The sequence below is a fragment of the Diplotaxodon limnothrissa genome, linkage group LG23 (genome assembly GCF_057381915.1).
Source record: "Diplotaxodon limnothrissa isolate DT_005_m linkage group LG23, D_limnothrissa_male_GT1.1, whole genome shotgun sequence".
Classification (NCBI taxonomy): Eukaryota; Metazoa; Chordata; class Actinopteri; order Cichliformes; family Cichlidae; genus Diplotaxodon; species Diplotaxodon limnothrissa.
In genome coordinates, this window is record NC_140617.1 from 12,432,095 (window position 1) to 12,459,570 (window position 27,476).

Below are 27,476 nucleotides of genomic sequence, written 5' to 3' on the forward strand. Positions count from 1 at the left end.
TCAGGTGAGTGCATGAGTGCACCTTATATTCACCTACAGCTCTCACACTTCTGGCTGGGGAAAGCTGACATGCAGGGTGGCCTGTAAGCCTCTTTTGTCCATGTGCAGCAGAGTCATCTGCCAGCTCAGTTGCTCTTGCAGACAAAGCTTCAGAGAGATAGCCCATATTCTGGTACGTCCTCACTCTCTCTTGAGCTGGAGTTAGGCATGGCCCCTCGCTCTCTCCTCCTAAGCTTCCTTTGGTTCATTTCTCTCTCTCTGGCAAACTCATGCGCCCATTTTCCCATCATTTCTATTCACTTTTACTTTCTTTACTGTGTTGCTCTCTAAGATATTAGTTCGGCTTTGCGTTACCGCGAAAATTCCTATTGTCCTTTTTCCAATGATGGTTTTCCTAATGATAGACCCTTCAGTAAAACATACAGAAAAAAACCCTACATTCATATAACCCTTATGAGCAAGCACTTTGGCGACAGTGGGAAGGAAAAACTCCCTTTTAACAGGAACAAACCCTCCGGCAGAACCAGGCTGTTTGGGGTGAGAGGTCAAGAAGTCAGAGGATACTGATATGACACATCGTAGGGGGGATTGTGGAGCTTGGTTTGATTCAATGTATGGTGAAGTCCTTAGTCATCTCTTTATGAAGTCCATTATTTCCTCTCCATATAAGACAAAGTGAATTAATTGAAAATAAGCATTATCTTGGCTGGCTAATGAGTTGCCATGAAGGTAACTCATTAGCCAGCCAAGATAATCACAGGGTAATGTGAGAGAAGGAAAAGACATGGAGATGCTGAGGCAGAAGGGGCCAAAAATGGGACCAGAGAGAAAGAAAAATAACGTCCGGGAGATGATTGAATCTGTAAGCTGAGAACAACTCTACTGTAAGGAAGAGGTAGGAAAGAGAGAAAAACTATGTGAAGGGGTGGTGGGGAGGAGGCTGGGCGAGGGGGCTGGCCATGGGGGTGTGTCCACCGTTACCCTCATGAATCAGTGTCAGTGGAGCGATGAGAAAATAATTAAGAAACAGGCTAGCGCTGTGTTGAATACTGCCAAAGGTAAAAGGCCTTCTACTGTATAGAAATACAATCTGGACGGGAAAGAAGAATGGCAATAAATGGGATAGAGGAAAATGTGGGAGAAAAAAATCCATAATATAACGGATGCCAAAATGCCCTTCAGATGGCATTATGAAGGGAGAGAATATAAATAGCAAAGCCATATTGTAAATGTTTATATACAGTAGCTACGTAGGCAAGTTGCACAGCAGTTTCAGGATTTATGACCAGCGCCTTAATGCACTGAAGTCGACACAAAGCTGTGAGTAATATTTCACATTTGTTATCATATTGAGTGTAAATTTGCTGAGACGTATATGGCGGCGATAAAATATTTTAAGCAATTTCTGCTTCTATTCTTCTCCTTTCAGCTGCTCTCCTCTGAGATGGGAGTGTAAGCTGTCAACTGGGCGATGAGCTGACTGTAACTGTACCGAAAGCAAGAGCGCACAAAACAACCGTGCACGCCAAGATTCACACTTACACACCTCAGAGGTCTTAGATGGAACGTTTAGAGGAGGGAGAACCAATTCAGGGGCCTGTAATTATATGTTCAAGGCTTCCAGTGGGGGCCAAGATGCTGCTGGGATCCCCCAGCCAGCAGCACCGAACAAAGCAGCCATTAGATCGCATTAATGCGTACAATCTTTGCTGTATGTGCATTTTATGTGTTTATATGCGCATTTATATACAAACATGTGTGAGCGTGTGTAGATGCACAGGTGAGTCTTTTAGGTGTCATATATGCTATCCATCATTATTTCTGCCAGCGCCCAGAAAGAATTCATGATCACTAGTTTCCAAATCCCCTCAGAAATGGAGAAGACTCGGTTGGTGTGTGGGGGACATGTTTGTGGCATATAGAAGCTGTCTTTTCTTATGAGGCTGCTGTTTGGTAACACGTTACCGTTTGATCTTAAGCTCTTTGGCCCGATTAAAACGCTATAGGGCTTGTGATGCAACACTTACCAACCGCAGCCTCCTACTCATTGCGATCATGTTTGTTTGTACAGTGTTTTTGGCTCTCGGTGTATACGATACATGGACCATGCATAGTAAATGTTTCTTTTAGTGTGCCTGTTGATGTAGTTGCTGTTCTGTGCGTGCGTGTGTCTGTGTGTTTAGATAATTGCATACTTTGTGTGTTGCTTCCCGCATGTTTGCAGCGTATACCTATATGTATGTTAAAGCGGTGAAGCGGAATCTGTCCCAGAGGGGTGCTTACTGAGGGATGCACTGTTTCTGAAGAATTACTATCAAGGCCTTGTGTGCACCGCTGTATGGCATTTTTACTGATGGGTTTTACGGGCTGCGGCTGCCGATGACAAGCCGCGACACCAACATGATGACACTATGACATGAAGTCAAGCCATTGTCACCACAGGCGCTGCAAGAGTTAGAGAAGCAGGTCTGTAGCGCCTGTTAAAGCTAACGTGTCAAAAATGAATTGTAGACCTAATGTATGGTTGACGGTGCTGTAGACTGTAGAGCATCAAAATAAAATACAGTGTGTTTAGCATTCATAAACAATTAAATTCAGTCAGTAAATCTAGTTTTTGAGGTTCAACAATGTGTTGAATTTGCACATCAGTGAGCTCCAGGTTTGATGGCTTTTTGGTTGGATCTACACTATTGTTTTCTTTGCTGTGCTGTTTCCAAGCAACATCTGAAGTCGTAAGGGAAACAGCGCTAATAAGCTACCTCATTAGGGCGGGCGCATGGTAGGCCTTACGGTTTGTGCTGTCAACTCAGTGGGTTAGCATGCAAACTTCAAAAGACAGCTGCACACACACACAGGAGTGCTAATTTAGTTTAGAAATTGGTAAACAAACTATTCCATCAACCCATATTTCTTCCTTAGTTAAAGGTGTGCTGGTGGAACCTGCTAACTGGGTTGTGTGTGATGTGGCTCCAACATTATGACAAAATGTGTCCATCCTCTCTGTGGCATTAATGCAGCACATAAAAGACTCATTATTCAGACGTTAATTTGGCAGGGTTTTCTCATCTCGAGGCCGAGCCAAACCTCAGGCTCTCTGCCTTATTGGTCTCCATTCTTATCCGTGGTCCTTGCTATACCCAGGGTAGGAGGGATGCCCTCAGCACACCTATACACAAGAGTGCACACGTGCTGTACTTGCACACATCCATGCACGCATCTCATTAATGCAAACACAACCCTAGTTAGAGCCCTATATGTAATAAATTGGATTCAATTCCACTGGCTAAGAACTGTGATCTCTTAGGGTTAATTAATTTCATTCCATTCAGTCTGTGTTTTTTATGCTTGAACACATGCTGACACTGTTATTGTGTGGCATCCTGCTCACTGGAGAAGTATAATAGGCTTGTGAAGGAGGGAGAGTGTTTGGTATTCCTGCTACAGGGTGATTTTTGGTTCTTTCTTTCTTCTGACAAGGAAGTATGCTACAGTAGCTAACTCTAATATGGTAGATCCTTCCCCTTCATAGCCTCTCCCTGGCTCTTATCTTCCCCTTCAAATGAGAAAACCTGGATGGCTTCTCAGGGCCCCTGTTTCTGCCTGGATGCTATCTCATTTGGTTTTAATATATTTATCCATTCATTATTGTTCCCTTTTATCAGCCTGCTAATATTGTTCATAATTTGTCCTTATCTGCAAGCCTGACAGTCAAATTTACACTCGGGCTCAGCAGACAGATGGAGAAATGACCCTTTTCCAACCCCTCCTTCCCCAACTCCTCTGCTCCTTTCATTCATCTCCTCCTCTCCAAACTCCAATGAAACATGACTGACAGCCCGCTGTATAAGTAGTTGTCATAGCAACCTCCCCATCCTTACGACAAGTACTTTTTCTCTATAGCGCACGCTCTCCCTCTGTCACAATATCTCTCACTCCTTCCATAATACTGCCTTTCCGCTGCAAATAATTGAGAAAGAGACAGTTAGAAAAGGGAAATTTGAAAACAAGGGAGCGCCTAAAGCTGTTGGTATGCTTTCCCTCCTCCCTTCACTCCCATTTCCATCCCATTCCCTTCCTGTCTCACGTCCCTTTGCTTCCTTCATCCTACCCACCGCTGACAATGATTTACCCACTCCAATGGTTTGCCTCTTTCATCCATCCTGGCTTATCAAGGACTACAGGACTGTATGCACAGCAACTTACAGTATGGGCTCATCACTCCCACTCTCCCACACATTTACTCTCTCCCTCTCTCTGCGTCTCTTCTTCCCCGGCTTCTCTCTCTTTTTCTTTTCATCTTGTTGCTCCAAAAACTCCCATTCTGCCCCATTGCTATTCACAAAGTCTCAATCCACTGTCAAATTCTTGCATAGTAATGTAGCGTAATCATCAAACGCAGCGCAATAAGTCTACAGTATATTAGACTGTGCTGGAGATGTGGTGTATTTTTGTTTATTGTGAAGAGGAGATTTTTTTTAAACTTCCAGTGGAAACAAAGAGAAGAAAGTATTGTGCTTTTGAGCTTGAGAACACACGCATGAGAAAGGGATTACTGCGCTATTGTTTGTCATGCACGTAGTTTAATGGTTAGGCAACATCATGAAAAATTGAGATATGAAATATTACTGATTTAATTTGCTTTAGTGCTGTTAACTCTAAGAGTTCACGCAGGGCCAACATGCTTAGTCTGAAAAGTTTATATTGATTAGAGCAGCTTCAAATGGACCTATAAATCTTATAGGAAATCAATATTTATAACGAGACAGCACACTGCCAATTCATTATTCTGGAGTTTAATTTCCAATGCATTTATTCCAAACAAGCATCTGTTTAGTAACTCAGAGTAAATTAAACATGATGGGGAGGTGAATATCAGGACATCAGTGGTGTGTCACTGAAGTTGAATACAGTACTCTGCTACAGTGAGCTGTAAATGCATCTTATAATGCCAGCATGCAGTACAGTTTTCACAGCGAACTTGCTGGTGGTTATTGTACCCCTGAATTCATTAGGTGATGATATTTCTTCTTAATAACTACAGAACCCGCAGAGTCTCTCTAATTTAATATGATATTCAACGTGACTAGGTTGCATCATGATGTAAGGAGACCACAATTCAACTATTTTCCTCAGTTTTTCTGTGTTAAACTGCACAGTTGGAGCAATTTGCTAGCCTCGAACAGCTATTGCTAAGGCATGTGTTTTTAAAGGTAGTGAAAGAGGAATGCTAGTTGCTAGCAATTTTAGCCTTTTGCATTGTTTTACGGGTGTATGTGACCTAATATTCAGTTAAAACAGTACTCAGTCAGATACAGTCCACTTACAAGTAGCATTACCTGAGAAAGCTATTAAAAGCTGTCAGTGAATCACAAATTGAATTTAGTTTCTTTCTGATAAAGGATACACAGAGAGGTGCTCCTGAATTACTGTGACAACTGAAATCAACTGAACATGGTCCAGGAAGTACTGGACCAGATGCATAAAGGTCTGCGCAAAAACGGCTACTATTTTATGTATGCACAAAGGCAGAAGCATAAATACACATTCCTTTTATTAGACTTATAAAAGCATGCATAAGCATGGCACTCTTCTGAATCTCATCTTTAGCCATGAATTGGTAGATCGCTGTTTCTGTCACAAGCTTTTTTTACACTAAATATGAAAGAAAGATACTCTCTAGAAGAAATGGAGAAAGGGAAAAATTGAGTATTTCATCGTATTAGTTCGGGATTTATGAAAGAAGAGCATACAAAAAAAACAAACAGTAAAGGGAAGAAGTAACAGAGGCTCTGCCAATTTATATCACTGTGTCCAGATTCTTTAAAAGATCCAGATTCAGAAATGTAATGAAACAAGGTATTGACGAAACCAAAGGAAAAGACAACCTTTCCCCCCTCTGTTTAAATCAGTATCATTCACACAAACAGACATATGTATATAGCTTTGCACTGCAGTGAAAATGCAGATTATTTGTAATATGTGCTGCAGCTTGTAACACAGCAGTGATTAAACAAGAGATTAGTATTAACTACACTTGCAGCTAGCAGCGGCTTTGCAATTAGCAGCAGCCTTGGGTGCTGTGAGAGTTTTGTAGCTGCAGTTAGCGGATGGAAGTTAGCAGCAATAGCAGTTGGCAGCACTCAGGCGGGTTAAGGTGATTACCGAGAAAATGTCAATACTCTGTAGTTACAAGATAGTTAACAGTGGGGCATGCACTCATGTGTATACTGTGCGTGTGGTCATGGGGGGAGAGCTGTTATCTCTAATCCGTTGTATCAGGGGATGCAAGGGTATCCTTGTTTCTGCGTCTAATTTTTTTCTCCCTCCCTTTGTCCCTCATTTGTTCGTTTTTTTTCCTCCCCTGTCAGATATCTGTAAATGACTGTAGGTGTTTTCACTCTGTTTGTGTCTGTTTGCACGCCGCCTGTGCTGCAGCGTTGTAGATAAATGAGATAATGTTTCTATTGGCAATGAACACAAGACCTGAATTCCCAAGGGAGCGTTTTAGTTGAGAGCAGCCAGAGCAGAATCCTAGACAGTGGAACAGATCTACTAGATGATCTGTTTTCATGCATTGTTAGCTTGTTTTCAAAGCACATTTATGTTCCACAACATGTACTCCATCTCTTTCTCTCTCGCAGCTGCAGATTAGGAACTTCTGCTAAATACAAAAGAAGCAGATACTCTGCAGTCACCATCTCCACATGTCTCCATACCTCTGTCACACATAATGCAAAAATAAATTAGAATAAACACAATTTTAAAAGACAATAACACTGTGAGGCTTTTGTGTAATTCACTGTGAACTGATATTGTGATACAATAAAGAATGAAAGGCACAGAACTGTTAAAGGTTCTGCACTGGTACTTTTCAGACCCGCATAAGCTACTACCTAGAGCCCAAGTAGGTACAGTAGGAGCTCAGATGGCCTCCTCTCTGTCACAGGACCGTATGTAAGATTTGGTCTGACGGCATTCAGGGAAATATGTGCAGTCCAGCCCCATCCCCCACTCTTGACTCATCTTGCTGATCCAACCTCAGAATTTATATTCTCCCTCCAGCAAAAGGAAGGACCATCTTGGCCTTTCATTTTCCAGTTCAGGGCTTTTCTTTTTTTGCAGATAAATGCTCTCCAATCCACCCTGACAGATGTCACATTGCATCACTTCCATTTTGATACATAGCCTCTGATCCTGCCACTTGCAATAAGGAGCCGGCACCAGGGATGCCCCTCCCTAGACAACGCTCTGACACGGGTGATTATTTTAAAGGTGCATCATTGGGGTTGCTGAGCGCTGAAACCGAAGCTGGGCGCCATGTCCATACACACTCTCTGCCGTGCTCGCTGCAGGAATGTGGGTATCAGCTTGGCTCAGGGTCAGAGAGCAGCAACGGCACGACACAATCGATAGCCGTCGCAGGTCACCCCGACACCGGGCAATACCCCTGGCGGCGATTTTTTTTTTGCTGCTGTCCTGCCTCTCGCTCAGTCTCCTGTGATGGCACAGGTCAGTGTTGGAGAAACAATCTGTATAAAAGGAAGATTTTTAGAGCTTCTGCTGCCAACTGAGACATGCTGCACTGTGGCATTAATCATGGAAGGCCAGAGTACATCAGTAAACACAGCGTGTCAGGTCAAGGTAAAGATCAGATCCCAAAGCATTTAACAGGACTCGGTGGCGTACGGGCTATCTGTTGAAAAGTCAGCGTTATTCATGGCGTGTCTCCCAGCCTTCGTTGCTCACTGGAGAGACACGCCATTGTTCACTGAAGAGCACACTGAAATATTTCTCTGGCTGCACAAAAAACACTGGATCAGCAGCAATTAGTAGAGTAAGAGAGAGATAAAGGGAGGAAGGGAGGGAGGCGGGCAGTTGAAAAAGAATGAGGGGAAAAATGTAGAATCAGCGAGAGAATAAGAACGCAGGAAAGAGATAGATGAATAAAGGGGAAGGAGAAAGAGTGAGTAAAAGAAAGAGGGAGAGAACTGGAGCTTTCAGCCAGTACAGTGTGGTGTGTAGGAGGTTAGAGCTGCCTGGAGCCCCTTCCTGCTTTTAAAAGGACCAAAGACTCTCTCATTGTCTTGGGTCTCTGTGGCTGCGTGTGTGAGCATGTGAGAAACCTCTTCATTAGTCTACCATTTCCCTCCTTTCTTCTTTCCAGCCCCTGACCACTCACTTACCCCCTGCTGCTATAGTATATGTGCCCACATGGGACTAAACCCACTTATAGTGGAGATTTAAAATGATCAGTCTGGGAAAAGAGATAATACAATGTGACTCGAGGCCAACCTGCACTAAATAAACTAGACAGTTACTTTACTGTACCGAGGCTCCGCGAAAGTGTCTTTGTTCCTGCGGAAAATGAGACTTCCTTTTTAAATTGCGGTCTCTGTTCCACCAACGGTGACTCTACTGTACAATTCACTATTGTATGCTCTTAAATTGGTTTCATAATTGAGGTCAAAGTTGTAATGTAATCTTTTGACTCTTGTTTTTGTTCCAGAAGACAGGAAGTTGTTTGTTGGGATGCTGAACAAACAACAGACCGAGGAGGATGTCTACCGCCTCTTCGAGCCTTACGGAGTCATCGAAGAGTGCACGGTCCTAAGAGGTCCTGACGGAAACAGCAAAGGTAAGAGCCGTGATACAGCTGACAGCATTATTTAGGTCACTGACAAAGAAGTGACAGTGCATCCGAGTGTGTGTCTCAAATCTGTGCAGCACATCCATCAGATATAGGTCAAGTAGCCCGACTGGTTAATTGATGTCAAAAATTTAACGTTATGTTGTTTGGGACACGGGATTGTCAAAGTCTAATAGTTTCTAAAAGATGCCATATTTAAATTTATCGTTACTCTAATTAGGACAATGTTTTTGCTTTTAGTCTTGCTACTAGTCCTGGAAAACCCAGCTCTCTCACCACATGTGATATCTTGCTGTGATCCCACCTAATTCAGCAATGATTTAAAAATTACCCTGTTGGCTTTGCAAACACTTTTTCAGTATTTACCTGAATTTCCTGCATAACAAAATCCCAGTCATTATCCTGCTGATGTCTATTGTTTTGAATGTACCGCTGGACTTTACGCAGGTACTGAAGTGTTGATATCCTGAAGCCCTTTCTGAGATAGCCATGCAACAAAGAGCAAAGAGACCAGTGGTTTTTCATGTCTCTAAAGCCTATTCCCCAGCCGGTGCTTATGGAAATCGTTATGGAATTATATCTAAAAGGGTTTGAAGAACATTCTGACTCTGCAGTACGCTGGAGGAGGAGAAAAGAAAGACGGATGTCAAAACGATTCAAGTGTCCCCACTGTGGGGATGGGAACGAGTTGCATTCTTCTTTGTGGCTGTGCAGTATTTATGCTCCGTCTAAGTTAACTGTCAACACTCAAGTCATTATCCTCTATTACATCATCACAATTCTTTTTTTCTGGTAATGGCTGAGAGTATCATTTGAAAGTCTTTTTATAGTAATAATTATTAGTAGTAGTAGTAGCAGTAGCAGTACTAGTAGTATAATTATATCATATCAAATAAAAAACATCTAAACAAGTGAAAAAAAATTCATCACCATGTTGCATCTCAAAGTCCTGTGATACAAAATGACATGTAGAGAATATTTTATGCTTCCTCACCGCTTCACACGTTCAGTTTTTTTAGTTTATTTAAAAAGGTGCAGGAAGTGTTAAATGCATAATTATACTGATGTATGGTTTGTACTACTGTGGCAAAATCCTTGTCCAGGTCATCGCGAGCTCTAGCCCAGATCTATTCATATCTCAATAGGGGGGGCAGTGCTTTGACAGCTGAATGGGCATCGTGATAGGCTGGTGTCCATAGGCGTAAGCCCATTAACAGAGGAAGAATGGCAGGGTGACTGGGTCAAGCAGAGAAGATGATAAGGAGACTGACAGTATGACAGATTAAATAATTTTAAAAAAGGAAACTTAACATGAAAAAATGAAATTAGGTGAAATGGGGTGTAATTATAAAAGGACACGGTGGCTCAGTGGATAGTCCTGCTAGCTCAGACAACAGACCCAGATTTAGTCCACATGTGTTTCTGTGTCAGTCGCTGGGCATCTTTATTCGCTCTAGCTTTCTCACATTTTAATAAACTGAGCTCAGAGACCTGCATGAGCAGTCGGCTGGACAGTTACTGCAAGTTTCACAGAGAATGCATTTTCTTTTGTCTTGAATTAGATGGTGATGCATCTTTTAGTTTCTGCCCCTTCAATCATTTCTACTAAGGGTACTTTCTTGGTTGATTTTGAAAGAAAAAGGTATCATAGCCAGACCCTAAAGAGAGAAAATCATAGTTCTTTAAGGACAGTACAGCAAAGAGGTTTGATTGTTTCGGGCCTTGTTCAAATCAGAAGAAGTGATCAGAACATCTTGTCGTAGAAACAATTAATTGTTCTGAGAACCTAGATGGTTTGCTAGTTAAGTTTAGCCAGTTTAGCTCGTGTTTAATATGCACAGACAGGCATGTGGTGCTAAATAGCATGCTTTTCTGCTTCATCAGTGCAATCTCTTGCCTGCAGCTTCTGCCTGCTTGTCTGCCTGCCTAATGCCTGGAGTTGGGCAGCCTGCTGTGCAATGAGAGGCTCTCACTGCACAGCGATTTCTGTGGTGTCAAATATAATTCAACTATTATTATTCTTAATTTATTAATATATTGTACACTGTTAAAGGCTCACTTGAGTGAACACTGTACAGGATATACAATATATTTCTCTCTATATTAATATATACATGTGTAAATGTACTTCTTTGTATGTTTGTGTGTGTTTACCTGTGTGCGGTGTGCATCTGCTCTTTCTTCCAGGTTGCGCCTTCGTTAAGTTCTCCACACACACCGAGGCTCAGTCTGCAATCAGCGCGCTCCACGGCAGCCAGACTATGCCAGTGAGTACAGCTGTCTCCCTCATATAAAAGCACAGAAACCCACTCAGGCCACAAAGCATCTGTAACATCCACAACACTTCAATAGCTGCAGTCCACGTGTCTTGCTATGGAGCTTTAAATTCTCAGCTTCGACGTTTGAATCAACTGAATCCATCTTTATAAATATGGCAGATTTTTAAAAAAAGATCCAAAAACAAATATTCTGCTGTCTTTGTAATTAACACGGTACTTGAAAAAAATCCTAATCTGATTTCCAGATAAAACTGTTTAGAGTGATAATTGAATTTTGGATGAGTCATCAATCAGTAGTTCTGTTTGCATAATCAGTGGATAGAACCCCAGTGTGAGATTACATTAGCTCCTTATGTAAGCACACTGTGTCCTCTGAATTCTCTCCGCACTAGCTTTACTGCGAGCACAAAAAGCTGTACTGCTCATTTGTATGTGTCTCGTGTTTAAGCAGGGTCCCTGTATACCTGATTGTGTCAAAATAAAAGCTACTTACTCTGCACTTCAAACCTGAATAGAGTTATTCTCCATGACATTCGGCGAGCGGACAGAGAGTCATGACTTGTTTTATACAGTAGCCTGAAGTATACTTTGCTTTCATCCTCGTTTTTGTTTCGGCAGCTCTCGTCTCAGAAAGGCTGGGGCAGTGAACTCCCTCCCACCCTATCTCACAGGTGTTGTGTTTCACTGTATGATTTCATTATTAATGGTTGCCAATGTGTGGCTCGAGAGAGAGGAGCAGAGAGAACCACTTGAAGCCAGCTGTGCCATTTTGGCACAACCTCTGAGTCAATCTAAGTGCAAATGACTGCAGGTCATGAGGAAAGACTCTGGATGTCCATTTTCCATAGATACCCTCCTTCTGTGTTGCTCCATTCCCCTATCTCTGCTACCTCTCTGCCCTCGCTCGTCTCTCTTTGGCAGCCTCTCGGGATATTAGGCAATAGACTTGTTTACTCCACCTTTCACCACATTGGCTGCTGAATTATTCATCCAACTATAAGCAGGGTGCTGAAAGGATGAGGGGGGGAGACTTGGAGAGAGAGGGAGAATGAGACAGAGAGTGAGGGGGCAGAGAGCGAATGAGTGAATGGACAGGATTTATACCTCCTGCTCTGGTAAATTGATTATAGAAATCTGATCAGCATCTCATATCCTGTGGCTGCTGGAGGAGCAGGCACAGTGCGCCTGCCTTGCTGAGATTAGTGGACCTCCGATGGTCTATTATGCCTCAGCAGGACAGTTCTATTCAGAGCAGCGTGTCCGTCAGTGTAGCAAAGATCCTGGAAAAAACATGGGCCGCACATCCTGTGTGTTAATTTAACATCGTTTCGATTGCAGTCGAGCCACGACTGCAAAAAGAAGTCATGTACAAGCATGTTAACTGAATGAAAAAGCATTTATTTACCAAATGTTGAGGTGGATTAAAAATGAAGAAATCAAACAAAGAAATAAATGCCACTGACAGCCAAAGAGACAGAGAATTTATTATCAGGCAAATCAAACAAGCAATTCCCTCATTCCTTCATATTTCAGTCAAAAAGATGACAATAATAAAGACCTATAGCAGCAGTGGCTGAGGTGTACCGCACAGAATATTAACACTACAGCAAATGAACGCCAGCGCCCCAGAGCATGAACACTTGCTTCTTAGATTTTATGCGTGTGCACACAGACGTACACGAATGCATGTGTGCGCATGCATAAATATCTACAAATAGAAGCACTTTGTGGGTAAAACATTTGCATGAGCACATGCATGCACACTCGTTCTATACCGCTCACTGCCACATCCACGTCCAGCCACGGACTAGGGTCAAAGGCTCCCTGACTGATCTTATTTTCCAGCTCGGAGGACTTGAGCTGAATACATTTGTGTTATTCATGTAGAGAAGGAGTGGGCATTTTGTATGTATTAATCTGTGTGTGAGTTGGAAATGAAAAAGGAAATCTGCATCAAGAGACTGCACGAAGAGTGCTGGCCGCTGCATGCTTAGAAGTCCATTGTGAGCGTACATACACTTGCATTTGTTCCATATGTGGAACTACCCATCCGGCATCAGCGGCCGATCACACTCTAACCCATCATAATTCAAGCATAAATATCTCTTCTCCCGTATACTCTGCCACCATCCCTTGATCACCAGCTGCTATCGCTGGTGTGCACGCACCACCAAAGTTCAGGCCACGAGTGCCTCAATTAAACATTTAAATTCTAGCGCTGTAGAGCAAATTGCTGGAATTCAGCAGGGTGATGTAGGAAGAAAGTCTCAGGACAAAATTACACAGAGATGACGGGGGTGTGGGTCAGGTCCGCAGAGCCATGCTGATTTTTTTTTCACTCCGTATGCGCAGCAGCTGAGTTCGAGGCAGTTTCAGCTGACACAGGAACTGAGATATAAGCAGCAGAGCAGGATGATGGAAGGATAAGCGCACAACAAAAGAAAGCAAATGAGGTAACGCTTGCTTAGAAGAGAGAGCTAGATGATTGAGAGTGCAAGAGAAGAAAAAAAAGAAGTTTAAAATTCATCTAAATGTGATTCCCCATCTCCTGAATCTTGTCAGTTACTTCAGACAGAGAACAGAGTACATATGCAAGTGCTACGAGTGCCAGGATTTAATACCCAATAAGGCACGTCTTTTAATGAAATGAAAGAGGCAGCCGATGCAGCGGTATACATATAAATACTGGCATAAGTAATAATCTTGTTGTGTACTCAATGAAATGTGGAGTGTTAATGTCAGTCTTTCACAGGGTTGATTAATCTTTGTGTTGCTGCTCCCTAAACAACATTCTGCTTTTATTTAAGTTAGGTCTTTAATTTCAATCAGTATTGTTTCTAGCAACTCAATTTACATTCTAATAACCAAACAAGTTCCCAGTCATCCATTATTATAAGAGCTAAGCTTGAATAGGAAGTCCATTTATCCTTCTATGGCTAGCTGGGGTAGTGTAATGGTTGGCCTCACTGGAAAAACAACCATAGAGTAACTCCGTGCAAATGCCAAAAATTAATAGTTATATCATATAAGAGTACTCTATACAGCTTTAGTATAATTCTGAACATGACTGAAGGAAATGCCTTTCACCGTGTATTTAGAACAAACTACGGAGATCCTGGACATTCGTGTTCTCTGCAGGTTCCTCCTACAGTCCAAAGATCTCCATGTTAGGTTAACTGAGCTGCAGCAAAGGTACTGACACAGACTAGAAAGAGAGAGCATATTTCTCCTATATTGGCTTCCCTTCACTGGCTCCCTGTTAAATCCAGAATCAAATTTAAAATCCTGCTCCTCACATACAAGGTCCTGAATAATCAGGCCCCATCTTATCTTAAAGATCTCATAGCACCATATCACCCCAACGGAGCACTTCGCTCTCAGACTGCAGGCTTACATAGAGTATTTAAAAGTAGAATGGGAGGCAGAGCCTTCAACTTTTAGACCCTTCTCCTGGATTCAGGAGACAGACACTATCTAGATTAGGCTTAAAACTTTCCTTTTTGCTAAAGAATATAGTTAGGGCTGGATCAGGTGACCCTGAATCCTCCTTTAGTTATGCTGCATAGGTGTAGGCTGCTGAGGGATTCCCAGTGTTTTTTCTTCATTCACCTTTTTTACTCACTGTGTTTTTACACTTCTCTTTCACAGTGTGTCTCTGTCCTGTCTTCCTCCTTTCACTCCGACCGCTCACAGGAGATGGTTTGGGTTTCCTGTGGTTCTCTTTAGTATTGTAGGGCATCTACATAACAACATAAGTGCCTTGAGGCACCTGTTATTATGACTTGGCGCTATATTATTAAAAGTGCCGTAAATTCTGTTAACTGGTGATTGTAAATCAGCCATAGGTGTGAATATGAGTGTGACTGGTGCCAATGGTGAGGCCCTGTAACAGACTGCCACTCTACTTGTATAAAAACTAAACAAAGGAAAGATTATACAGAAAATGTACATGTAATCAAATTACATAAAGTCAGTATGCATATTTTGAAATATTCTTTGAGTTTTGTTAAAAGATTGCATATATTAAATTAGTAACTCAATGTTACTAATTAAATTTTTTCAGATCTTTAGTTTCTCTAAGTTGAGGTCCTTTGTCTTGAAATGATTGAAAAGTTGAATGAATGACTGAATGACCTGCTGCGACTAACTGAGTAACAAAATTAGCAATTTGACAGATTTTGGCACTCGCATTAAAGAGATTTAAAGCTCTCCGTAGACTCTTCTTTTTACAGTCGGAATAACTTACTCCTATTAATAAAGTGTTTTGTGTCATTAATACACTTTTCTTTTATATCCATCTTTCCATCACACTGAATTATGGTTTGTAGCGAGCTGAAGCCTGTCACGGCGTTTGAAAACACTGGACAGGAGGCTTAGGATGTTCTGATCCTGAGATGCTTTGGCTGTGAAAATATGTTAATACCAAGTACCAATGTGATACCAGTGTTTAAGTTTAGTGTGTTTTCTTCACTGTGAGAAAGAAATTTTAAATTATACTTTACATATAAGGAAACATCAGCAGATTCTGAATATATAAATATAAATTTTCTGAATTGTTGGTATGAAAAATCTAACTTATGTGCACCTGTCTTATTTCAGATCAGCGCGAGAGTCATTAGTCTGCTGAAATCTGCTGTCATTTACAGTCACAGCAGTTTCTCCTTTCCTCCTCACGAGGGTGCGGAGCTGACAGGAGGCAGCTGAAATGCAATCACATTTAACATACATGTTGCTGCGTTGACAACAACAAGTTGTGTTACTGCAAGTATAATTAGAACTTACACCAAACCAACATCCTTCGAGCTTCCTGCTGACCAAACATGATGAGAGTGAAAGTAAAAGAGTGACTCAGAGAGAGTGAAACTATCACCATCTGCTTTTTTTCAGCTCACAGTTTGCAGTTAAATTTGAAAAAAAAACAACAACATATAAACAGAAGCTGTTGCCTTCAAACTCCTGACATCCTGTTGTGGACAGGTTGCTGGACCATGGCAGAGCTTCTTAAAATAAATGTGAAAAACATTCCGACTGTATTATGTTGATTTGGAGTGTTGTAAAATTTTTAAAGTATTTCTTAATAGGTGTGCGAACAAAGTTACAGCATGACTGACCCCAAAATACAGGAACACCATAAAGGTCTTCACTGTGAGACACTTGAAGCCAAGACACAGACTGTATCTCCCAGTACTGGACAGAGAACCAATCTTCCTTCTAAGTTATCAAATGCAAGCAGGCATTAAAGTTAAAAGAATATGAAATATATATCACTAGGTATGAGGCTTTATCTCCTTCATTCACATGAGGGTTTGCAGCTTGTGCAGCTTGAGCAGACACCAACACAACCATCCTTGGCAACGAGAAGAAGCCATAAAGAGGCAGACTTTCCTTTTGGTTCTAAGTCTCTGTAGTAGCTTTTTATCCTTCCTGTTTAACTCCCGCTTCTTCAGTGGCTCTCTAGGCAGCTGGGAGACACCCGGCAGGGGGATTCTGCTCACACTTGGAAGCTTAAAAATTTAATGAGACTTTCACTTCACACTTCATCCTCTTCTCTTTATAGCAATGGAGATTCTGCTCGCTGATATCCTGACAGGCCTAAATGGGAAAACCTCTGAGATAAACAAATGTGGCAATGGACGCTTAGCCAACAAGCCATAAAATTTACGTGTCCTTAGGAGAAACAGTGGGAGGGCAGTCTCAGTGTAGAGACCTTGAAAAAAAGCTTTGCAGCGAGTGGGACATACATGCAAGCGTATGAAAGCAAATGGCACAAGGCCCTTGTATAATAAGACAGGCCAATAAACTTTGTTTCTCAAGAAGGGACACTTTAGTTCTAGATGGCAAAGGGCTGACTGCAAAGTTCCAACTTAATCTCCTTAACCAGAGGAAAAGCTCATAGTTCTCATTACCAAAGAGCGACCTTAAATAGCTTCTTTAACTGTGAAGGCGAGGTAAAATATTCAATATATACTAGAGCATCTTGTCTGTATTCTGCTGCACACTCCCAAAGTTAAACCTCATAGCAAGGTTAATCGTACAGATAGTAAAATGCTCGACAACAACAAACGCTAAACTTGCAATTGTGTCACTGTCAACCTTGAAGTGTCTCTGCTTAGTGTTAATATATGAGGTTTTGCTTAAGAGATTGAGAAGCATTAAGAATTTTTTTATTGTGTTTTTCTATCTCTTGTTTCTGTATTTGTTATAGAATCGTATATGAGTCAGAGTGAATGCAAGGCGTCTTATTCCCATCTGATAGAATTGCATTAGCACTGCACAAGCTAATTTCTCATTAGCCAGAGCCAGTAAGTGCTCAATTCGTCTGTTAGCCAACTAGCCTGCCAGTCAGTCAGTCACTCAACTAGCTATACAGTCAGTCTTTTAGTCACACAGCCGACTAACCAACTGACCATTGACATATAGTACTGCAAGCCTGTAGTTCAACCAGCTAGCCAGGCTAGTTGGCTAACTGTCACTCAACTAGCTATACAGTCAGTCTTTTAGTCACACAGCCAACTAACCAACTGACCATTGACATATAGTACTGCAAGCCTGTAATTCAACCAGTGAGTTAGCCTGGAGGAGAGGGCTTGTGGGAATATTGAGAAATGTGGGGAGAAAGGCAAAGGAAGAACATAAAATCCATATGCTACAGTCGAAAAGGTCCAATGCCTGTCTTTGACCGTTTTTTGCTGTCTGTAGATATCTTTATTAGAGCGATACCTCAGTAAGGGAAAACACACAGAAAAGAGCATAATAAAGTCAAATTAATTATGCAATAATAACCTGCTAATGCAGATGCCATTTGTAACTATGCACCTGTTGTCCAACACAGCTTCTTCGATATTTGACTCAGATCCAAAACATTACCGCCTTTAGAAGTTTGAAAACTATAACCCAGTCCAGGCGCTTTACCAGTCACCACTGCTATTGACAATCTTGCATCAATTTCAGGGAGCCTCCTATCGTGACTGACACACAACCTTTCTACACTGTCAGATCAGAGTAATATTTCGGCCTTTTATGTGGATCGATTGGCCTGTTTGGGGGCGCAGAGGGGAGGAGAGGCGGAGCACACAAAAGGTCAACTGTAGCGCTAAATCATTTGAAGATTCTTTAATGAAGGGTGTGTGGCAGACACACCTGCTGGTTTCATTATTGGGCTGCAAAAAGGGGTAATAGTTTTGATATAGAAATGAATTGCCAAAGAGACAGAAACGAGGAGGAGACTCAAACGGAAGCTGGGCAGAAGGAGAGAAATCGCCCTGAAAAGAAGAATTTTCTTTGAAGAGCACTTCTACCCAGGCCAGTAGGAACTGCTGTGCATTGCAGATCTTTTAACCTTAACAAAGTAGCTCTGATGTTACATATATGTACCGTACCGGATAGGGAAAAGCCTGGAAGGGCATGAGGGATATAAACTATTTATGATATAAACAGTGAGTCGGCTTTGCCCTGAGTGACTTTGTGTATGTCTCTCTCTGACTGAAAGAAAGCAGGCTGATCCTGTCTGCATATCTGAGCTTTTCACTCAATAAATAGAACATTTTTATTCTTAACGCAGCTGTCCGTTTTATGTTTATGTATGCCAGCCACAATTTTCTGCAGTAATGAAAAGCAAATCTCTGACACACAATTAGAGATGCTCACTAGGTATCGATGTTAACAGCAGTTGTTGTTGCAAATGAACATGGCAGACTAAGAAATTTGAAATAATAACCACTAACGTTCTTAATGCAGTTTTTTTTTAAGTGTTGGTTCACAGCTGTCTCTAAATGTGTAGTTAATCATAAATGCAAATTTTCTCAAGGCCTTTTGCGTATATGTATGTACCACATTCATTTGCTGAGTGTAAGTGTGAGGGCTACATGCAGTTAAGTGGCTGTTTGTTCCCTCATCTGATTTCTTCCCTTTTTTTCTTTCTTTCCTTCTAACTCACTCAGGGTGCTTCCTCTAGCTTGGTGGTCAAATTCGCCGACACAGACAAGGAGCGCACCATCAGACGTATGCAGCAGATGGTTGGGCAGTTTGGCATCTTTAACCCAGCCATCGCCCTTCCCTTCAGCACCTACAGCTCTTACGCACATGCGGTGAGTTGGAAAAGGCATATGTAGCACACACAGTAGACTTTAAAGGGAGAAACAATAAGATTATATTTCATTTTATGCATGGATAATGGATCTTATTACTTTGTAGTACACATACTTAAAATTTTAGTAGCAGTGAGTTTCATATTCTGGCAATGTTTCACATCTTCACTCTCAAACAATGACATTTTAAAGGATTTGATATACTGTACCTAACACTGGAAGAAAAATGTTAAAAATATTTTATCTACTATCATTAATCACCATAAGCATGTATTTGCATTTGAGTAGGCAAGGAATAAGCGATGTGGCGACTGGAAATCGTAGAAAGTCAGTAGCATTCAGCGAGTCCAAGTGGCTCCAACTTCAATTTTTCTCAATATCGAGGCAGTTGAAGCGACTATCAACAAAAACAAGCCACGATGTATTTCACCATCTGACGAGGTAGTAAACATATTACAGGGTTACCTAAGCAGCTGGAGTTGCTAGCGACAAATCAACAACCACAATGAGATGTCCAGCGACTATGTCGTTCCCCTCATGGTGGAACTGTTTTGCTTTAAAACTCTTATTTTATCATTTTTAGCCACAGCAGGCATTGGATAAAACCTAGCAATTAACTTGCTTTTAACTCGTGCATAGTGGCACATTTATCAGCTGAAAAGACAGAAATGTGGTAAACAGCAGACCAGAGTGACTACGATTGGGCCTCATTCATCGGTGGCTGGAAACGCTCAGCATAAATCCTGCTTTTGATTAATACAAAGCGACATTAACTCTTTATCAAGCAGACATAAAGCTAATTAATTTTTGACTTATTAACCTGAAAGGCAATATATTAAAGTGCTGCGCTCGCAGTATCTTCTGTATTGGGGGCAGTTGTTTACACTGCCCCCAAGTGGCCAGAAGATATGTGAAATCGTGTTTAATTCAAGAATTTGTTCCAACAGCCAATGAAAGCTGCAGATGGTAGATATTATATTTGGAGCCAACATCTGGAGAATTTATACCCTTGTGCCATCATCATAACTCATTTCATTTAAAACAATTAGATTTTAGGTATGAAGGCAGAATAACAAAATAGTGTAATTTTAATGTGGCTTGGACTCCATTTTTTCCAGTATAAATCTACAAAAATTCTGAAATCAAAGTTCTAAAAAAGGGAAACATGTTGGTGGTTTGAACGTAGGCTTTTTAACATCTTTTACTTAATAATCCATGTTGGGATGATGACTGACCAAAGTGTTAGAATTTACATCAGTCACACAGGCAAATAATTAAATGAGGATTCCGCTGTTGCAGTGAAACGTCTTTGAGCGAATTCACTGCACGCAGACTCTTTGTTCGCTGCTTTTTTCCCTGTTTTTCCTTACTTAGCGGATATTGTTGTAGGTGAAAATTAGCCTGGCAAACTATCATCACTGCCATCAACACCACTTTCAGCTCTTCTACTCTTAAACAGTACTGCCATTCCATTAGTGCCTGGATTTCAGCACTCTCAGCACGTAGACGCGCACACATTTGGTTAGCTTGTACCCTCCAACCCCTTCATCAGCTTCACTCTGCCCTCCCACCACCGCCCACCCCCCCCCCCCCCCCCCACCCCCCCCACCCCCCAGGGCATGGCACCATACACGCACACAGCAGACCCTCGGCTCTTTGATGAGTTCAGACAGCCTGTGCAGCCCCTCTCACCAATCGCCCCCTCTACCCACTATCACACTGCTTCTCTACCCTTCCCCTCTCCCTCCCACTGTCCCTCCCTCTGGGCCCATGAGATGCTTCAGGGGACACAGTTGACTCAGAATATTCCATGGGCAACTTATCTGCACACAAACTTTCTTCTCTCCTGCTGAGGCAGAGCACACACATGCACCCCCTCAGTGCATATGCCACCGCATGCACATACAGACACACTAACTACTTGAAGAAAACTAAAATCAATTGAATTGGGTTGGATGAAATGCTTTCTGTCCGACTCTGTGATAAATACCTGGGCTTTAATCGCCTAAATGCACGCGATCACCTGTGGAAAATATAATTTACAAAGAAGGAGCAGTGCAAAATCATCTTCTCCTGTACTTACTTAGTTGTTAAAGTTAAATATTTTTTCCAATTTCTAAATGCTAGGATTAATTGTTGATGTTAGCCAGGTCTTGGGGGCTTATCCATTTCCCTCATTTTCATATCACAGCCATGGGACCCACTGTGAAATGTGCAAATTGACCATCCCCGAGTAATTGCAAGGCCATCTCTTGTGCTCTCTCCAGTAAAACTCCCACCTTCATTACCATTCATGAAATGCAGCCCTTTCCCAGAAAATGTGGAGAAATGCAAATGTTTAAGGGGTGGTGGAGGCAGTAGCGGTCTGCAGGGAGACCATTGTGGCCTGCACAGGTTGGCCATGACTCTTATTTACTGTGGCACAGACCCGTGTCGACTCATACAGGCACACACAAGAGTATACACACTCACGCACAGTGCGCAGTAAATGCTCTTTCTCACTCCCCTCCCCACCCCCCCTCATATATACATATAATACGACAAACAGCAGGATGATGCGAGGAAATTGAGTTCGGAGTGAACGTAACAAGGGCACGGGGGATACTTTGGCATTAGAGAGAATCAATTACCATTAAATCTAAAGGAGAAATTGCACATATATGGTTTCTTGACAGAAAGATTACACAGCATGAAAGATGTTAGTGAAGGTGAAATTCTCCTTTGTATTATGTATGCTATGTAATAGCATATAATCACTTTGCCAAAATAAAGAAAGTTGGTTTAGAAACGCTGAGGCAGGCCAACCTTGGAGATAAACTCATTCCAGCTTTTGATAAAGTAATGAGTGTGCAACAGACAGCAATGGATTATCAGCAAGGCGCTTATTTTCATATCTTCCTTACTAAATGAATCTAAATACTGGTAGGGTCTGTTAGGTAAGAAATAATGTGGAATAAAGAGGAATATTAGTTATCTTGCATGCAGGTGTGCAGCAGTTATGAGTACAGTTGCATCACTGGTGTTGACTAAATGCACGCGGCGTGCAGCCTTGCTTCGCCTGTAGCCACAAGGAGGGTGCTGAAACGATACGATGAATGTTTCTTTGCTGCAAGATAAACTACATATATTCCCCAAAGACCAAAAAGCTGCAGTGACAGAAAAAAAAAGAGTTTATCTCTAAAGACACGCTATGCGTTTTCCTACTCTCCATATACACTAGCCAAGAGAAGAAGAGGTGGCACGGTATGGAATACAGACATTGGGAGAGCTCGTATATATAGTCATAACCAGCAAATACAGTAAATGGTAAATTCAAAGAGCTACCTCTCCACTACAGCAGTGGATAGGATTATAGAGTTGAGCTGACAGCCAGTAAATTGGATTTTAGTCAAACCAGGAGGAGGAGGGGCCTCTGAACACAAATTGGAGGGGGTACAACACTGGCAACATATGCCAAAAATGAGAAATGTGCCATTTTCACGATCGACACAGACACCGGTGTGCTCTGACAGGAGACATCCTATTTGCAAAAGGTGATTTTATAAAACACAAGGCAAAGGAAAACGAGAGTGAGATTCCATGTTTCAGTCCAGCGTTAGTGATGAGTTATAATAGTTCTCCCGTGAAACGCTGAATGCGAGTGGTAAAACCAGCTTTTATTGCTTTTTGTATTTCCCCTTCACGACACAAACATCACATTGGCACACAGTTAGATGTGACAAAAGTCACTTTTCTTCTCTCATCATCTTAAGTGGCGTCTCTTTGTGAGGCTGGCCGTTTCAGCTTTCCCTGGTTCCTCTGTGTTTGAGTTAAAGTGAGAAGTTTCCTCCAGCACTTTGGCCGCCTTGCCTCCCTCAAAGATGCATTAGACAGAGCGTGAGATAGCTAAACTAGAGGAAAGCAAATGGTGTAACTTGGTGCTAATAGTGACAGTGTGTGGGTGGATCAGAAGGGAGAATGATGGCTATAAACTCACATTAGGAAACATCTCCCCCTGTTGGAGGGACTCGCATTCAAAAGGCACACATGAGAAATGATGGTTACAGATTACTGCATCATTTGGCTGTACTATAAACTGCCCCCGCACGTATGCACCAGCATGTGTGTGGCCTGATTTCACTGTGAGGACAGGCTTTGGACAGCTCCTGCATGCGTCTAGACACACACACATGCACGGTACAGCAAAGTGCATCAGAGATGAAAGAACCTATTATAATCTTTCTGTGAAAATACAGCCTTCGAGCATGGCGGTAACAAATGAGGCCCTTGAGTTTTATCCTTCAGTCTTTTAGTTATCCTCATTGACCCACTGTCTCTCTCGCTCACTTATTTTTTTTTTTCCAACCTATTTCACCCCCTCTCTCTCCTCCCCTCTCGCTCCGTCACTGGCTGGTTGGGCTATAAGGGGTCACATGTGACAGTGCTGAGAGTCAGCGAGTCACAGAGCAGCGCTACAGAGATAATTGCCATGTGATAAAGAGGTGATTGCCTGCTAGCACCAGGGGAGAGTAATGCCATCAGGTTGCAATAAAAAAGCAGATGTCTGACACTAAATGAATGTTGCTGGAGCCTGGGCAACTTTCTTTGCTCCCTTTCATCTCGCACGTTTCTCTTTTGTCCCCGTTGTTTCTGTCCGCCTGTTCCTTTCCTCTTCCGAGAGGAAAAGAAAAATGGAAGAAAAGGTTGAGTCTGATGATGATGAAGACTCAGTTGTGCTCATTCTTTGCCAGAGACATTTGCTATCTGTTGGGTAGTGCATAAATAAAGGAAGAGGAATGGCTTTTGAATATAATGCCTTTGAAATTTTGCACAAAAGGAAGGGGGAAAGCGTAGACATATGAAACATAAAATGGAATGACTTTGAAAATTTCAGTCAACATAACCACTATGGTCTTTATTTTATTTATTATTAAAGACCAGAGTGTAATAACCACTGCTTTCCAACATAACTGCATGCTTCAGTTTCCAATTTGCTGGTATGAATTGATTTGCTGAAGCATCAATTAATTCGAGAGCTGCTATCCATGACAATCTGACGGCCGGCATGAAGGATTGCATTATCTAAAACATGCCTTGGGAGAGAAGATAGTATTCTGGGCATGCCAATATTTACTTCCACTGCGTTATTACAGCATCCGGACCTGCAGGTTGTACAAGGTCACAGGGCTGCCAATGGGTTCAAGCTTATTAGAGTCATCCCAAAGTCCCTGGTACCTCAAGACTAAATAAATAAATAAATAAACAATAGGTGGTGTTTCAGTAAGACTCTTCCTCCTGATGTCCAACCCTGTTCACGTCCTAATAGGAGGGCAATCACAAAATTGCCAAAGCAAGTGAGCCCTAGAACCTCTGGACCTATTTGTTTCTATGCCACTGCTTTTGTTTAGTTTCTTGTTCCATTTCAGGCTCTTTCAGCTATATCCTCTTAAAGCCTCAATTCATCTTATTTGGAAAGAAATTGATGATCCCCATTTGTCATGCTGATAAAATTATGCAAATGACAAAAGGCGTTAATAGATAGCAATGGCAAGGCATGTGGTTAATGGATGAGATGCCAGCACTGGGCATTCTACAGCAGGACAGCTGCTTTCAGGTTACCTGACAGGGGCACTAAGGGAAAATAATTGGCTTTTCCGTTGCAGAGTCCACATGCAAATACAAGCAGAGTGACATTCTATACCTTCGCTGTCTCACAATGTCATCATTAGCATTAGTCCCAGTGGCGGAGGAGTTTGATTTCTGCTCATACGAGTCTCAGGCCATGGCCATCGGTGGCTCTCCAAAGAGATACAAGCTATGCAGTATTAAACAGATGCAGAGGCGAGGGCAAGAAGCTGGTCCAGCTGCGTTTGTATTCCTATACCGCACAGTTCTGCATGTCTGATGGGAAGCTTCAGAGCCTGCAAAAGATTGTTGAATCCCCAGATAAACCCACAGGTTCACAAACTGTACACATGAATGTACCAAGATGGATTTTCTTCTGATTTCAGTATTCAGCTTGGGGTTTGCACAGGAAGAGTTTAAGTTAAGCACAGAAGCTCAAATATTCTCTGTCATGCATGTTGTGTGAACAGGTGAGTATATGTGTGGGTGCACTTCAAGGCAGCGGTGCATGTGAGCATTTCCTGTGCACATGAATAAGCACTCTGCGTTTGATGGAAAATAGCTTCAGCACTCACTTCTTACTTCATGCTAAGCAGAAATGCAGAGCGAATGAAAGACTATTGATTTGATCTCTTTGTGGGATCGGCCAGTGGGTGAAAATTGACTGCTATTAATCAACTGACTGTATATTACTAACATAGTCTGAAACCCGAGTTGCTCGCTAAGCTGACATTAAAACATTCGTTTGATGAGTCACAGTCTGAAAACAGAGTCAAGCAACATTTTCGGCAATGAATAACTTTTCAGTGGCAAAGACTTTGGTCATTTACTGAAATCCCAATCCCAAATATATTCCGCCTTTCGTTTTGTTACTGGTTTCTGCCTGAATTAAAAAACAAGAGAAACTTAAAATATGGATGAATGTCAGGATACATCATCACAAATACATCACAGAAATTAGGAACGAGTCCGAGGAGCAGGGGGAGGGGACGTCTGTGGCATTTCTATAGCTACAGCAAACAGTATTGTGAAGTTTGACAATTGTAAGGGGGGGAAAAAGCATTGCAACTCTGCAAACTTTGCCTGTTCCCTGAGTACAGAGATAATGTGCACATGTCAATGCCTTGATTTGTGTGAGCCCAACAGACAGCTATTAAATCGTTTCTGCAGCTGGTGACAGGCTTCCAGCTGGGAGGAGAGACAGATTCACTAAACATAGGTTGACAGGCTTCTTTTTTCTTCTCTTTCTTTTATTCCGCTCTACTTTCTCTGTACTTTTCATGCACTATCCATCCATCAACCTCAACATACATCCCTCCCCTCTGTTCTACCCGTGCTATGTTTCTCTCTTGCTCTCCTTCTCCCGTCATTTTTTGACTACTTTGAAACTTACTATATTTTTCATTACCATCTGTCCTCCCCTGACCTTCCTTACATCCCTTCTACCTGCTGCTCCCTCCTGTCTCACACGCCCCATCCGACCATCCTTTCCTCCACCCATCTCTCCGTGTCCCTCTTCTTTAGCTCATGCAGCAGCAGGCAGCCATCATGGCAGCAAGCCACGGAGGTTACCTCACGCCTAGTGTGGCTTTCCCCGCCACACAGATCCACCAGATGGGGGCGCTCAACATCAACAGCCTCCCGCCCACCCCCATGACCCCGGTGTCGGGTGAGTTTCATCAAACCCTGGGTGAGCAAACAGTTTCATTCCCTTTCCTCTTGCTTATGCTTGTTTCTTTGTACCAGACCAGTGAATGGAACATGCCTGTATGTGCATTTACATGTTAGCCTTTATGTGCACAAGCCAAACGAAAGCATGCCTCATTTCTGGTGATCCAACATGATTCCTCTGGAGGGAGAAAAAATGAATAAAAAAGTGGGATTTGCATGTTTATGTTGTTTGTGAATGCTAACAATATTTGGGGTTAGTGTAGTAGCAGCAGAAGAAGGAATATCAATAAGTAACTTTACAGATAAGCCGCTAATTTCCCCGTAGTATTTTGACCTTGTGCTTTAAAGCACTTGTGCATGATCTGCATGCACTTGGTTTTGTTTTCCATAACAAACACCTCCTATGCAGATCCATTACAGAGGAAAGGGAAGGACTTTGAAACACCTACCTACTGCCTAACATTTGCTTATTCAGTAGTGTTTCATTTTTCTTGAGACAGAGAACTTCAAGATTCTCCACTCAACAAAAGCATGAGCCAAAATAAATAATACAGTAGCAAAGTCTTTGTTGTGCTCCCCTCATCTACTTTGCCAACACTGCAGTATTGAGTTTTTAAGGTGATGTCTTTGGTAACTTTAAACCAGTCAGTGTGAGCATCATCAGCACAACAAGGCCTAGTTTAGGGTTTTCTTTATAGGCATCATAAGAATCCCGTTTCTGCAGAAATTGCTGTGCTTTATCAAATTCCTGCTGAACTGCAGTTTACGTTGGGGGGAAAAAAAAAAAGTTGGTATTTTTTTTAATTTACAATTTTTTCTGTCGTCCAGCTTAACACAACCAACAGTCAGTTGGATTAATAAGTGAGAAAATGAAATGTTAGGGACTCTTCTTAACCATTAAATTTACCCTTTAAAATCAATTTATATACATTTACAAAAAGTGAAAGAATGGAACATGGCAGTGGGCACACATGCCGTATGTGTAACGTATAATTTTCACCTTCAGCAAATATATCCAGAGAGGAGACCCATTTGTCAAAAATGCACAGTGATGTTTTCAGTGCAATGTGTGCACTTTTGGGGTGGCCGTAATCAATCCGAGACAGTGATTAAATGTGGAGCTAAGCGTTGCTGAGAAACTCATATTTTGATGCGTATACCTCTGACAGTGCTCGAATTCACATCTTT

The 27,476-nt window shown here is 42.0% G+C and overlaps 1 protein-coding gene across 7 annotated transcripts in view; it reads left to right on the forward strand.

The window, feature by feature from the left end:
• celf5a (cugbp, Elav-like family member 5a) overlaps nt 1-27,476 on the forward strand; it is a 190,233-nt gene that overhangs the window by 149,568 nt on the left and 13,189 nt on the right. For 3 of the 7 annotated variants that reach the window (XM_085348867.1, XM_085348868.1, XM_085348869.1), the window contains exons 4-7: nt 8,507-8,635; nt 10,835-10,914; nt 18,867-19,013; nt 26,142-26,307. In XM_085348867.1, the coding sequence (XP_085204993.1) occupies nt 8,507-8,635; nt 10,835-10,914; nt 18,867-19,013; nt 26,142-26,307 (522 nt within the window). The remainder of the gene's footprint in view (nt 1-8,506; nt 8,636-10,834; nt 10,915-18,866; nt 19,014-26,141; nt 26,308-27,476) is intronic. The other 4 variants (XM_085348866.1, XM_085348865.1, XM_085348862.1 and 1 more) reach the window with 2 other exon arrangements.